Source organism: Leptonychotes weddellii, chromosome 6 (assembly GCF_054177405.1).
Source record: "Leptonychotes weddellii isolate Sample4059 chromosome 6, ASM5417740v2, whole genome shotgun sequence".
NCBI lineage: Eukaryota > Metazoa > Chordata > Mammalia > Carnivora > Phocidae > Leptonychotes > Leptonychotes weddellii.
In genome coordinates, this window is record NC_138374.1 from 95686578 (window position 1) to 95698546 (window position 11969).

General features: G+C 43.4%; 1 protein-coding gene across 1 annotated transcript in view; it reads left to right on the plus strand.

The window, feature by feature from the left end:
- Window positions 1-11873, plus strand: part of AXDND1 (axonemal dynein light chain domain containing 1) — a 77772-nt gene extending 65899 nt beyond the window's left edge. The window contains exons 19-21 of the mRNA XM_081823190.1: window positions 3328-3464; window positions 4327-4577; window positions 7799-11873. Of these exons, the coding sequence (XP_081679316.1) occupies window positions 3328-3464; window positions 4327-4577; window positions 7799-7872 (462 nt within the window). The 3' untranslated portion in view covers window positions 7873-11873. The remainder of the gene's footprint in view (window positions 1-3327; window positions 3465-4326; window positions 4578-7798) is intronic.
- Window positions 11874-11969: the final 96 nt, after the last annotated feature.

The following is an 11969-nucleotide window of genomic DNA, read 5'->3' on the forward strand; positions in this document are numbered from 1 at the left end:
GGTGGCGCCTGAGCTCTGTGCACTTGTCATTCACGAAAGTCCTGGGGCTTTCTGAGGGCACTTTAAGGTTTCAAAACTTTTACTGTAAGTTTTTCTTGTGCTTTTGTTTGCTCATTTTTTTCCCTTTATTTGTTTATTTTTGGGCAGACAGCCTCTGGTCCTAAGGACATAAATACCATTTCGCAGGGATACCAGACCTTTTGGGCAGCGGCACTCCCCCGCTGGTCTAAAAACACAGCTCCCAGGAGGCAGTCCATTTGATTAGCACTGGGGAGGGAAAGGAAAAAGGAAGGGCTCGGGAAGCAGAAAGCCTGTGTGTGCAGGTATAACTTGTCATGTCCCTGGGAACTGAGCTGTGAAACTGGAGAGCTCCAAGAGATAGAGGGGTCCCAGGTTTCTAGCAAGAAATAGCTCCAGACCTCTGAGAAGCTATGGACCTGAGCATGGAGATTCCAGTTACTCTTACTATCCCTTCCTGCAGGTGACTCTGGGATGGGATTTTTCTGGGGGTTGAGATATGAATGATATCTCAACAGGAGGGGTGGTAAGTCACCACCAGCTTGGGCAGACTAATAGCTTGGCCTCATTCATACCATTGCCTGATGCCTAGTGTCCACCATAATGGGGCTGGGCCATCCACTATGCAAAATGCTCCTCAATTAGCTGGGAGTTAGGGCTCTGTGGGAATTCCTGAGGAGTGTACTCACAGCAGGCCCCATGTACATGACATGGCCTGCTGTGCCTGAAACAGGCACACCCAATTTGGCACTGGGCCCTATTCACTGGTGAACCCAGTGATGCCATTAAGCTGCACCGACTTTGCTGCTGCCCCTCCTGGGAGAAGGCCGCTCTGCCTTCAGCTGCGGCCCAGTTCAATCAGTTCTGGAACCTGGTCGTACAGCACCGCTTATGGCCCTCTCCGAATCGCAATCATTCCAACACTGTTCCTGCAGGACAAGCAGCCAGAATTCTGTAACATCTCAGCTGACTGGAGGAGATAGGGGGTGACTCAACCCACCAGCTCTCTCAGAGGTAATACCAAAAGGGCTCTGAGCTACACTGGCCCCCAAGTGCCACTGCTTGGCCGCATGAGCAGCGCTGCCCACAGCTCAGCGACCCCAACAAGCAAGATATTAGAAACAGTCTCTTTCAGGCTCATCTTCACACCAGAGATTCTGACTGTCTATAAAGAGTGATAAGTGTATGAGGGAGATGGGAGAGTTTGCGGGATCGCCTGTGAACTGAGGATGAACAGGGGCCAGACTTGGGGGCATCAGCAGTATTTTTAACATAAGATTAGACTTTCTGCCCTCCCTTCTGTTATTGGGCTGAAGGTGGCCCTTAGACATCTGTGTTTCCCTCTCACTGTACCATGTATGTACACCAGAGCAGCGACTAATTTACTCATTTTATAACAGCAACAGGGAAGGGCTGTTGGAATTGGTGGTTCTAGAAAATACGTCCAAAGCTGATGAGGCACTATGTCAGTGCTTGGATCCCAAGGAGCTGGGCCTGGGGCCAGATCCTCCCTGAGATAGACCCAAACTGGAGATACTGTCCAGTCAGAAGCCCATAAGTAGAGTCAAACCTGAGGAAGATCAAGTCAAAAAGGTCAAAGAGAGAATGGGAGTCAGAGACCAAGTGCAAAGCTGCAGCAGATTGGCACAAACAAGGAAGGACCAAGGCAGTTAATGCCAAGAGCCATGAGGCCCACGTTAACTACCACTAGCCCACTGTTGACCAGAAGCCTTACAGATAACATAAACAGTCATTGAACACACATTCTGTATGTTCTATGTATTATATACTGTATTCTTACAATGAAGTAAGCTAGAGGAAAGGAAATGTTATTAAGAAAATCATAAGGAAGAGAAAATACATTTACAGTGGTGGACTGTAAAAAAGTCCATGTACAAGTGGACCCGCATAGTTCAGACCCATGTAGTTCCAGGGTCCACTGTATATCTGTTGAACGAATATGGAGTCTGAAGGCTCACGTGTACACAGAGTACAGTCCTGGTTTACTCTGGTTTACCTATCAAGTTGTTTCATACAGCTGTAAACCATGTGTGGAATTCCAGCTCCAGAAGCCTCTGCTCTGAAAACCTTTCTTTTGGGCTCAAAGAACAACTAAGTGAGTGGCGTGTGCGGCCTAGGCACAGCCGCGTCCCGTGCTGCGGGTCCCGGCTGGACAGTGAGCGCCATTTACTTTCCAAATAAGCTACTCAAGAAAAGGGAGCAAAACAGAAAGAGGAGAATAGGTGACCGGGGAAATAAGAGTAGAAGAGCTAGAGTAAAAGTGAAAATGTTTAACATAGTTTCTTTTCTCTGGTTTTCCTTTAGAAAAAGCTAGCAGAGTGCAATGGGTTGTGTGGTTGAGAACGAAGAGGCCTCGATGAGGGTTTTGCTTTAACCCACTAGATCCTTCTGTGAGGATGGCAGGCTGCCTACCCTCTTCAAGCTCCCTTTCCATCTATAATGTAGGGCTTACGTTTTACGTTCCTCAGGTTGGGAAGCATGGATAGATGAGATTTTAAACACAGTTCTGGGCAAAAAGGGGGGTGAAGGGGAGTGGGAGGTTCAGGCTTCCAGTGACCAGAATGAATAAGTCATGGGGATGAGACGTAGGGCATAGGGAATATAGCCAGTGACATATAATAGTGCTTATGGTAGCCACACTTGTGAGCATAGTGTACTGTTGAGATTTGTCCAGTCAGCGTGCTGTACACCTGAAAGTAATGTAACATCGTGTGTCAACAATACTTTAAAAAAAGGTGCACAGTTCTGGGAAAATGGTATAATATTTATTTTTAAATATGCTTATAATTTTGGTTTTCTAAATACCTTATTTTACCTTCCTCTTATTTTTTTTCCTAGAATGTATTAGAGTCAAAATAAATGAAAGAGTTGTTTTTTCTTCATATTTTCACTGCCTTGATATTTATGAAGTTCCCTAGGAACTAAAAGATCTGACTGGATTTTGCAATGTTAAGAGCTTAGTGAAGTAAATTATTAAGAAAAATATAGTCAATCTCTTTGATCATTAACTTGATTTATTACAGGAACATGTTTACCATTCTCTTTATTTTTAAACCTTTTCTTCCTTGTTTCTTTTTGTTGATATTGTTTTCCCTGCTTTTTTTACAATTCTAATCAAATTTTATCCACCCATAGCATGAATAATTTGGAAGCTGGTATGCTATGTGGCCACAGGTAATCCCTATTCTTTTTTGGTGTTAAGATTGTGCTTAATCATCTACTTTATAAATATGGATAGTAGAAAAAAATATTCTGGAAGGTTTGGTGCAGAACATCCTGAAGAAGTAGAGTATTAACTGTTGGGACTCTCAGTTCATTCATAATGCATATTTCCTTTGTCAGAGAGAATCAGCGAATCGAGGTACATTGGCCCCAAAGTATCTTGAAGCAATGGCTATCATTGAACGCACACAGGAGAAGTTATTGTGAGTATGAGGCACCACAATAGTAATTACAAAGATTGCTGGCCAGGAGGTGTGGCTGGGAAATCCATGCTTCTCGGCTTACCTTTGTTTGTTCTGCTTCTTTTATCCTTATTAGTGGGATGGGTATCTCCAAATCTTCTGCTGGAGGCAATGAATTCTACTGCTCGCATAAAACATCCATCCTCACCCACAGTGGAGATGGAGGAAGTGAAAGTGTGTGTATGTGGGGAATAGGGTGTTAGGAGTGATCTATCCAGTATGCTTCTAAGAAATGAGCTAGAGATGTAAATGGAACCAGGAGAAACTACTCTGTTCAAGAAAGAATGCTACATACGCTGAAGAGTAGGAAGGACGGTATAGTTAAGAGGTCGAGAATGCGAAGAGAAGAGCATAGCCATGTAGACGTAGAACATGTACTCTAGGAAGTAAGAAGCACATTTCAAACTAGTTTTCTTGGTTTTAAAATCTGGTTTTAGAGGTCCTGGGCAAAGAAGGGAAACTACTGGACTTAGTTTGTTGGATCACATCAATGAAGAGAAGCCAAAATTAGCTCCTGAAAAGGGGTTCCTTGCCTATTGATGGAGAATTCCAAATACCCAAAGGTCAGATTTCACCCAGAGCTGCTAAATACATTGCATTCTTAAATCACAGCATGACTGTCACGCTGACATTACCATCCAAAGTAGCGTCCCGGACCCCAGTTCTTGCCTAAGGATTGATGCTCCTGCCTCCCTTATTTGTACCTTTCAGATGCAGTTAGCTAATTCTACTGCTTCTTCTAGACAATGAGTTTCTATACGTGAAAGATACTTTTTCAAACCTTTCCATTTTGTTGTGTTTCTCTGGACTCTGTCCCCATCAGAGAGGTTGAAAGCAGAGCCAGACAAGCAGAGGAGAAGTTTGAGGATGTAAATGAGAAACTTCATTATACCCTTATAAGAAATAAAGAACTGGAGAGAGAATTAGAGGCTATTTTGATGAGGTCTAGAGAGAAGGAGTTTGAAGGAAGAGAAGAAGAAAATGAAGGAGAAAGAGAAGATGGAGAAGATGAAGAAGATGACAATAATGAAGAAATCAGACCAGTAGAACATTCCCCAAAATCTCTAAAGAAAGGTGAGGCTTGCTTTCTCATTTTGCTTTATTTAGGTTATATTTATGAAACAAAACATGTTTGGGTCACAAATATCCTAGAAGAGTATAAAATATTTTTAGTACTGATTTACTGGTTCATATTTTTCATAGGAATATACATACATTTAACTGTATAACTATCTTATTCAGACAACTCACAAAAATAAAAACAAATGACTAACAATCGTAGACTAAGAAACTAACATAAAATACAAGTTTTGCTTCTAAAACTGGCAAAGATTTTTAAAAACGAAAGAATATAATGCTGGTCACAAGGGGCAAACTAGTTTGTTTTACAGATAATACTTGTGGGTGGACAGACAGGTAACTTTTTCAGAAAATAATTTGAGAGTATGTATAGATATCCCTTAAATACATGCATATACTTTGACCTAATAATTTTATTCTTGAGGATCTAGTCCAAGGAAATAATCCTAAATACAGAAAAAAAGATTAATGCACAAAGTTGTTCAATGTATCATTGTATATAATAGAGGCAACCTACATCTCCAATCATGGAAGAAAAGTTAAATTATGTTATACTAATATACTTGAATAGTATACCACTATTAAAATGGTTTATAATGACATGGAAATTTTTAAAAAAGATTTTATCTATTTGAGAGAGAGAGCGAGAGAGCATGAGTGGGGTGACGGGCAGATGGAGAAGCAGACTCCCTGCTGAGCAGGGAGCCTGATGCGGGGCTCAATCCCAGAACTCTGGGATCATGACCTGAGCTGAAGGCAGATGATTAACCAACTGACCCACACAGGTGCCCCAGGAAATTCTTTTTTTAAAATTTATTTTAGAGAGAGAGAGAGAAGTGAGAATGAGCAGGGGGAGGGGCAGAGGGAGAGAGAAACCCAAGCAAACTCCACGCTGAGTGCAGAGCCTGATGCAGGGCTTGATCTCACGACCCTGAGGTCACGACCTGAGCCTTGAGCCAAAACCAAGAGTCAGATGCTTAACTGACTGCGCCACCCAGGTGCCCTGGAAATTCTTATGTTTGAATATCAAATGCAAGAAAACACACTTTTATAAAGCTAGAAAAAAGACCGAGAAGGAAATTGTATCCAAATATTGATAGACATCGTCTCTGGTTGATGGAGGTTTGTGGGGAATTTTGACTTTGGTTTTTGGTACTTGTTTGATTTTCTATGATGGAAATAATCACCATTATTCTACAGGAAAAGGAATTTAACTCTTTATTTTCTTATCTCTAATTAGTGCAATAACCTGCCCTCAGGCAGTTTTCAGTAAACCCCAGGATTGGAGGCTAGTTTTTTATTTTTACTCTCACCTTCACCCTTTGGTGTGTTCCCAGGACAATTCCTGGTGCAAGGGATAGGACAGGGAGGATAGCGACTTCTGTCTCTGTCTCATCCCTATTTTCACCTATGCCCCCAGCCAAAGCGGTTGGTTAGCTAGTGCCCCACAGTCTCCCACCCAGGTACGTTGTGTTTGTACTATCACCAGACTGAGCTCATTTTCTCTCCTCCTGTTACCTCTCAACTGGTAAGATGCTAATTATTCCAAGCGTGACAATCCTTTAGCTTTAGGTTTGAATATATGGGAGATAGTTTTTGTGGATTAAAAAATTTTCATCTTACACTGTAATTTTATCCTGATGGTTTGAAAACTAGACTTTTTCCAGATTACAGAAAAATAAATATGCAAACCATGCAAAAGACCTGCATGTTAAACTGGAGAGGTTAGCTCAGTATGGAATGAGTGATGTTATTTTCTTCCATTTCCATAAAGATCTTGGGGATGAGGTTAAATCCAGAATGAAACATATCAATAATTTTAAGTAGAGGATAACTATATACAGTTAGTCCCCAATCTATATAAACAATTGCCTGCACAAACATAGCCACCCTTCGCCCTCCTTCCAAATACTCCCTCAGAGTCATTCCCGGGGGCTCAGAGGTGGAGGATGAGAGGCTCTGCAAAGCTTAGGGGAATCAGCTCCTAAGCCAAGCCCTTCTCATGCCATGTAGGAGACCTGAACCTTTTCCCCAGAAAATCTGTAAGTTGGGCATTCCTTAGGGTTCGCAGGCAGCTCCTTTGAAAAATGCAGACCCTCCAGAGCAATATGAGATTCCTATGGCATATGCAGCATCATTTTTGTGTGACTTAGAGTATGAGATCACATTTCCCTCTAGAGTTGTGCAGTGTATGGTAAAGGCTTGTGGATGCAGGACAGGGGGAAGATCTGGACGGAGCAGAAGACATATTTATTTTTGTTTTTGTGTCAGTCTTTTTAATAATTAGCAAATCATTGTGCTCTGAGCTGTGAATGAAGACAAGAATAGAGAGGGAAGTTTACGAAGATGAGTAGTGGCTTAGGCTCTAAACTCAGTGAAGCCTACAGTTAGGAGCTAGGAGCCGGGAGAGACACTAAGAGCAAGACAAGGGCATGAACAAGATGACCAAGTGTGGGATGGAGGTGGCAGCAGCCAGTCAGAAAGATTCAAAGTGGGAAGCTTGGTGTCATGGAGTGGCCAGGGAGAGCCAGCTTGATGGCGAGAGGCCTCCTGCCTCCATCCCGAGGGCTGGGCCTGAGTCGGGTCTGTGCACAGGAGGCTGTGCACAGAGGGACCAGGAGACAGAACAGGAGTGCAGGAATGGGTGTGGGAGGACTTTGGATACTAGCTCTATTTGAATTGTTTTGTTTCCGCCAAGCTTGGGATATGTATAGGAAGGAAGGTGGAAATGTTCTTTCTGTTTCTCTGTGCTCCTTGATCACATAGTCCTCTTTTCCAGGACCCAGAACTCAGGTAACTAACTGATTACACTTTAACTTTGGGAAAATGCATTCTGAATCCCAGTAACCAACTTAGAGTCAAATTTTGGGCATACTGCCTGTTTATAGCTTGGGAGTTACTCAGGCATAATGGATTTTTTTTTTTTAAAGATTTTATTTATTTATTTGAGAGAGAGAGAATGAGAGAGAGAGAGAGAGCACAAGAGGGGGGAGGATTAGAGGGAGAAGCAGACTCCCTGCTAAGCAGGGAGCCTGATGTGGGACTCGATCCCAGGACTCCAGGATCATGACCTGAGCTGAAGGCAGTAGCTTAACCAACTGAGCCACCCAGGTGCCCCAGAATGGAATTTTTAAAAAGCTTTGTAAAGTTAAAAGTCCTTAGTAAATATTAGATATTGTTACTACAATACTCTGATTTTTTTTTTGTCTTTTCAGAGGTACAGCGCAAGGAAGGTCCTCTCAACCCTAAACCTAGACCCCGGACTAAATCCAAGACCAAGTCCAAGTAGCATCCTTAGGGTGCTGGGCTTCAGCAGGGCTCCCCTCACTGATCTCTGTGTGCTACTTAGCTGACCCTGTGGCTCAACTGGAGGGGCTCCCTGTGCAACAGCTACTAGAAAAGTCATGACATACAACCCAAGAACATTTTCTCTTTAAAAGTCACAGTGAAAGCTGTAGGGAGTAAGTGCATTAGTTTATCTCCCGGATTAAAAATAGCTTGTGCCAAAATTTGCTGGCCTCTTCAAATGATTTCCTAACAGAGGTCTGTGAAAAGTGTCAGTTCCTGTCAAGCAAATAATGCTTTTTGAAAACTCTGAACTCTGCAAAGAGTGGCAAATACAAAGCATTATTTTTTCAATTTAAAAGAGAGGAGCCTGATGATGCTCTTGGGTTTTGGCAGCATTTTCAGATTTCTTATGATTTCAGGCATTTTTATGATTTATTTGATTTTCACAATAACCCTACAAAGTAGGTGGGGGAGATGCTGTTATTATCCCATTTCTCAGAAGATTAAACTGAGGCCCCCCCAAATGGTTATAAGACTCCCCAAGGTCACAGAACTGATGGGTGTCAGAGGCCCCTGCTTACTGGACCTGTGTCTGGATGTTTGACAGTAGTGATGGGCCACCAGGCCACTGCTCAGATGGTTTCCTTCACAGGGAAAGAATGGAAGATTGTACTGAAATTTAGGAATGCTGCTGAAGATTCACCCAGAATCGCCATTTTTTGCTTTGATCGCCTCACTTGTCTGCTCTGTTCATGACCCCGGATCCATTGAGGCACTAGAGATGGACTAACCTGCAAAAATAAGTTGTGAGTGACAAATGGACATTTGGGGCAAGCACTCGGCAAGGACCCCCTCCTACCTTACTGCTCCCGGCACACCTGCATTTGCTCTGATCTCTGGCTCCAAATACCTATGCACCTGCTTTGGCTCACATATTTGCTGTTCCTTTGGATTTATCTCCGAATTTTAGACCCTTGTCTGTTCCCTAAGCCTCAGAAACCCTGTGATTCAGAGTCCCCAGTCTTTTTCAGCCCAGTCCCTGGCCAGGCCTGCCTCTGCCATCATCAAAGTAGGTATAAGATGGGTTTCAAAAATGCTTAGGGTCTGTCCGCCTGAGCCCACTGGATGACTCTTGAAGTCTGAGCAAAGAAACCTGACTTCAGACAGTTGGCTGTGCTTGTGGCCCAGCTGACAGCCAGAGCTGCCGCTCTTGGCCCCCGCTTACAGTTCTCGCTTGCTGGGGCATAGCCAGCCCTACCCTTTCCCAAAGAGATTCTTAGGTGATCCTAGAAAATTTGGAGGCTTTTTGGTGGGATTTCCGAATGCTGCTTTTTTTTTTTTTTTTTTAAGATTTTATTTATTTGTCAGAGAGAGCACAAGCAGGGGGAGCGGCAGGCTCCCCACAGAGCAGGGAGCCCGATGCGGGACTTGATCTCAGGACCCTGGGATCATGACCTGAGCCGAAGGCAGATGCTTAACCAACTGAGCCACCCAGGTGTCCCTCCAAATACTTCTTAATTGATTTCCCACTTTGCAGGAATGAGTGGTCATTTCCATACAAATCAGCAGCCCCTCTCCCTGAACATGAGAACCTTGCCCCTCAGAACGTGGCAGCTCCATCGGGTGGATGGCTCAGTCTCTAAAGGCCAGAGTTAAGCCTGCTGCCACTACAATTAGGATGAGATGTTTGGCACCTAGTTAGGTGGTTTGGTTGTGAGCCAGAGAAACCCACTCTTGCAAACACACATAGAAGGCTAATTTATTGAAAGCGTGTTGGGGAGCTCAGGGGGCTGAAGGGAAGTCTTTTTTTTTTTTTTTTTGAGAGAGAGAAAGAGCACAAGCAGGGGGAGCGGCAGGCAGAGGGAAAGGGAGAAGCAGACTCCCTGCTGAGCGAGGAGTCCGACGTGGGGCTTGATCCCAGGACCCTGGGATTATGACCTGGGCCGAAGGCAGCCGCTTAACTGACAGAGCCACCCAGGCGTCCCACACACCTTAGTTTTGGATTGTACTGTCCAACTTGTCGTCCACACATCATTTCAAGATCAGTAACCAGCTAGAAGGCAGCTCCTGGTGTCAAGAGGAGACTTCTGCTGCTGGGAACTTGCAGATAGCACGATAAGCTCACCTTGCTAGTCTCAACAGAGTTTCCCTTGACCATTCACAGTTTCATACAACTTAGTCCCGATATTTCCCACCCATCAAACACTCCCATCCCAATGGTCAGTTAATAGTTGAAGATATCACAGGCTGCTTGAGCAGAGCTGGAAGGTGCCCTCTGGCAAGCTAGTGAGAAATTTAAATGTTGACTGAGCCAGACAGCAGAGGAGACCAACGAATGGGTGATACCATAACTCCCCAGACCTGTAGGTAAATCTGCCTTTGACAAAAGGAGCCATGCTACAAGGAATTCTTAAGGGTCTTAAAAGCCATTATTATTACCTTATTACCCTGGCATTCACTCCTAATTGGTCCTTTAAATGGGCTGGATCATCAATGACCATGCCCTGGCTGGTCCACAAAAGCAAACCGCAAACCGCATCTATTAGATATTCTAGGAAATCACCCAGGAATTTTCCCCAACTCTCATCCTATCTGTTACTGCCTCCTCAGTGCTTGCTTTCCTCTCTCTGGTACCCTACTTTTGGCAGATTTTGGTATCTGCTTTTGGCTTACTTGGATTTGGCAGCCTTTTGGATTCCATATTTTGTATTTTGGCACTTCTTCTGGTTTAAAGCTTTGCCTGCTCCTTTGGCTTCAGAATCTCCCATTGCCTCCAGCCGAGACTAATCAACCTATGGCTCTCAGCACTGCCACTCCCCCACAACCAAGTATGGTCCTTGGGAGTAGGGAGGGAAACTTCTTTTGAGAAGATATGGAAATATTTTTCAGAAATGGATGAAATAGCCTTTTGAAACAAAATTCAAAGTTATCATCTCAGTACATAGTAACCATATAAGCTGATTGCTAAAATAATAAACGAATTGGGCATGATTGTATGAATATGTGGGTTTTGAAATCATCTAGCAGTTCTGCATAATCTTGGGAAGATGCATTGCTTGGCCAATGCCCTCAGGCTTGAAGGCTTGGGCTAGAGTGTGTGGCTTTCCCAGCTGTGGATGGAGGTGAGAAGGAGGCTTAGAGGTGTAGGACAGAGATGGCCCTAGGATGGCATCATTATATACTGCTATATTAGCATGTGCCACTAGGGAGTTTTTGGTCTTTTTTTGTTGGAAAACAGGAGGAAAGGCAGAGAGGGCAGAAGTGTGGAAGTGATCGAGAGGCAAAGCATCCTTGATCATGGGCCCTGTTTCTGTTACTTAAACATAGTGGGGAACCAGCCCATCCCCAACAGACACAATGCTATAAAAGTTTCTAGGTCCATACTTAGGAGATCAGAATACATTTTCTCTCTTGAAATAATGCGCTGTAGGGTTTTATGGGTTAACATTCATAAACAAAAACCCTTTACAGGTGTGTTTATGTAAAATGTTTAAAGTTCTCACTTAGGGATACCACTATTTCTTTCTGTACTACCAACATGGAACTTCCCCTTATAAGTAGCATTTTACTAACATACACGATATTAGTAATATTTTTGGGATGTTAGTAAGATTTTATGATATTATTGATTTCTTAAGTCTATAGAGGATTTGCTGTATACCTCAGGATGCTTTCTTATTTCCTTGGCTAATTTTTTTCTATAGGTACATTTTTTTTTTAAAGATTTTATTCATTTGAGACACAGAGATAGAGAGAGAGAGAGCACGAGCAGGGAGAGAGGCAGAGGGAGAAGCAGGCTCCCCGCTGATCCAGGAGCCCGATGTGGGGCTCGATCCCAGGACCCCGGGATCATCACCTGAGCTGAAGGCAGACGCCCAACCATCTGAGCCACCCAGGTGCCCCTATAGATACATATTTCTAATTGAGTAAGACAAGTTAATGGAAAGTAAGACTTATAAGAATCTATTTATATTAAAGAATATCTGTACTAGAAAAGAATGCTTCAGGACATGTATAGGTCACATAATGTCATTACTGTTTGAGGTAAATGCTATACTGAGAATACGTCCGTCCCATGTTTACAGTGATGCTTCTTAA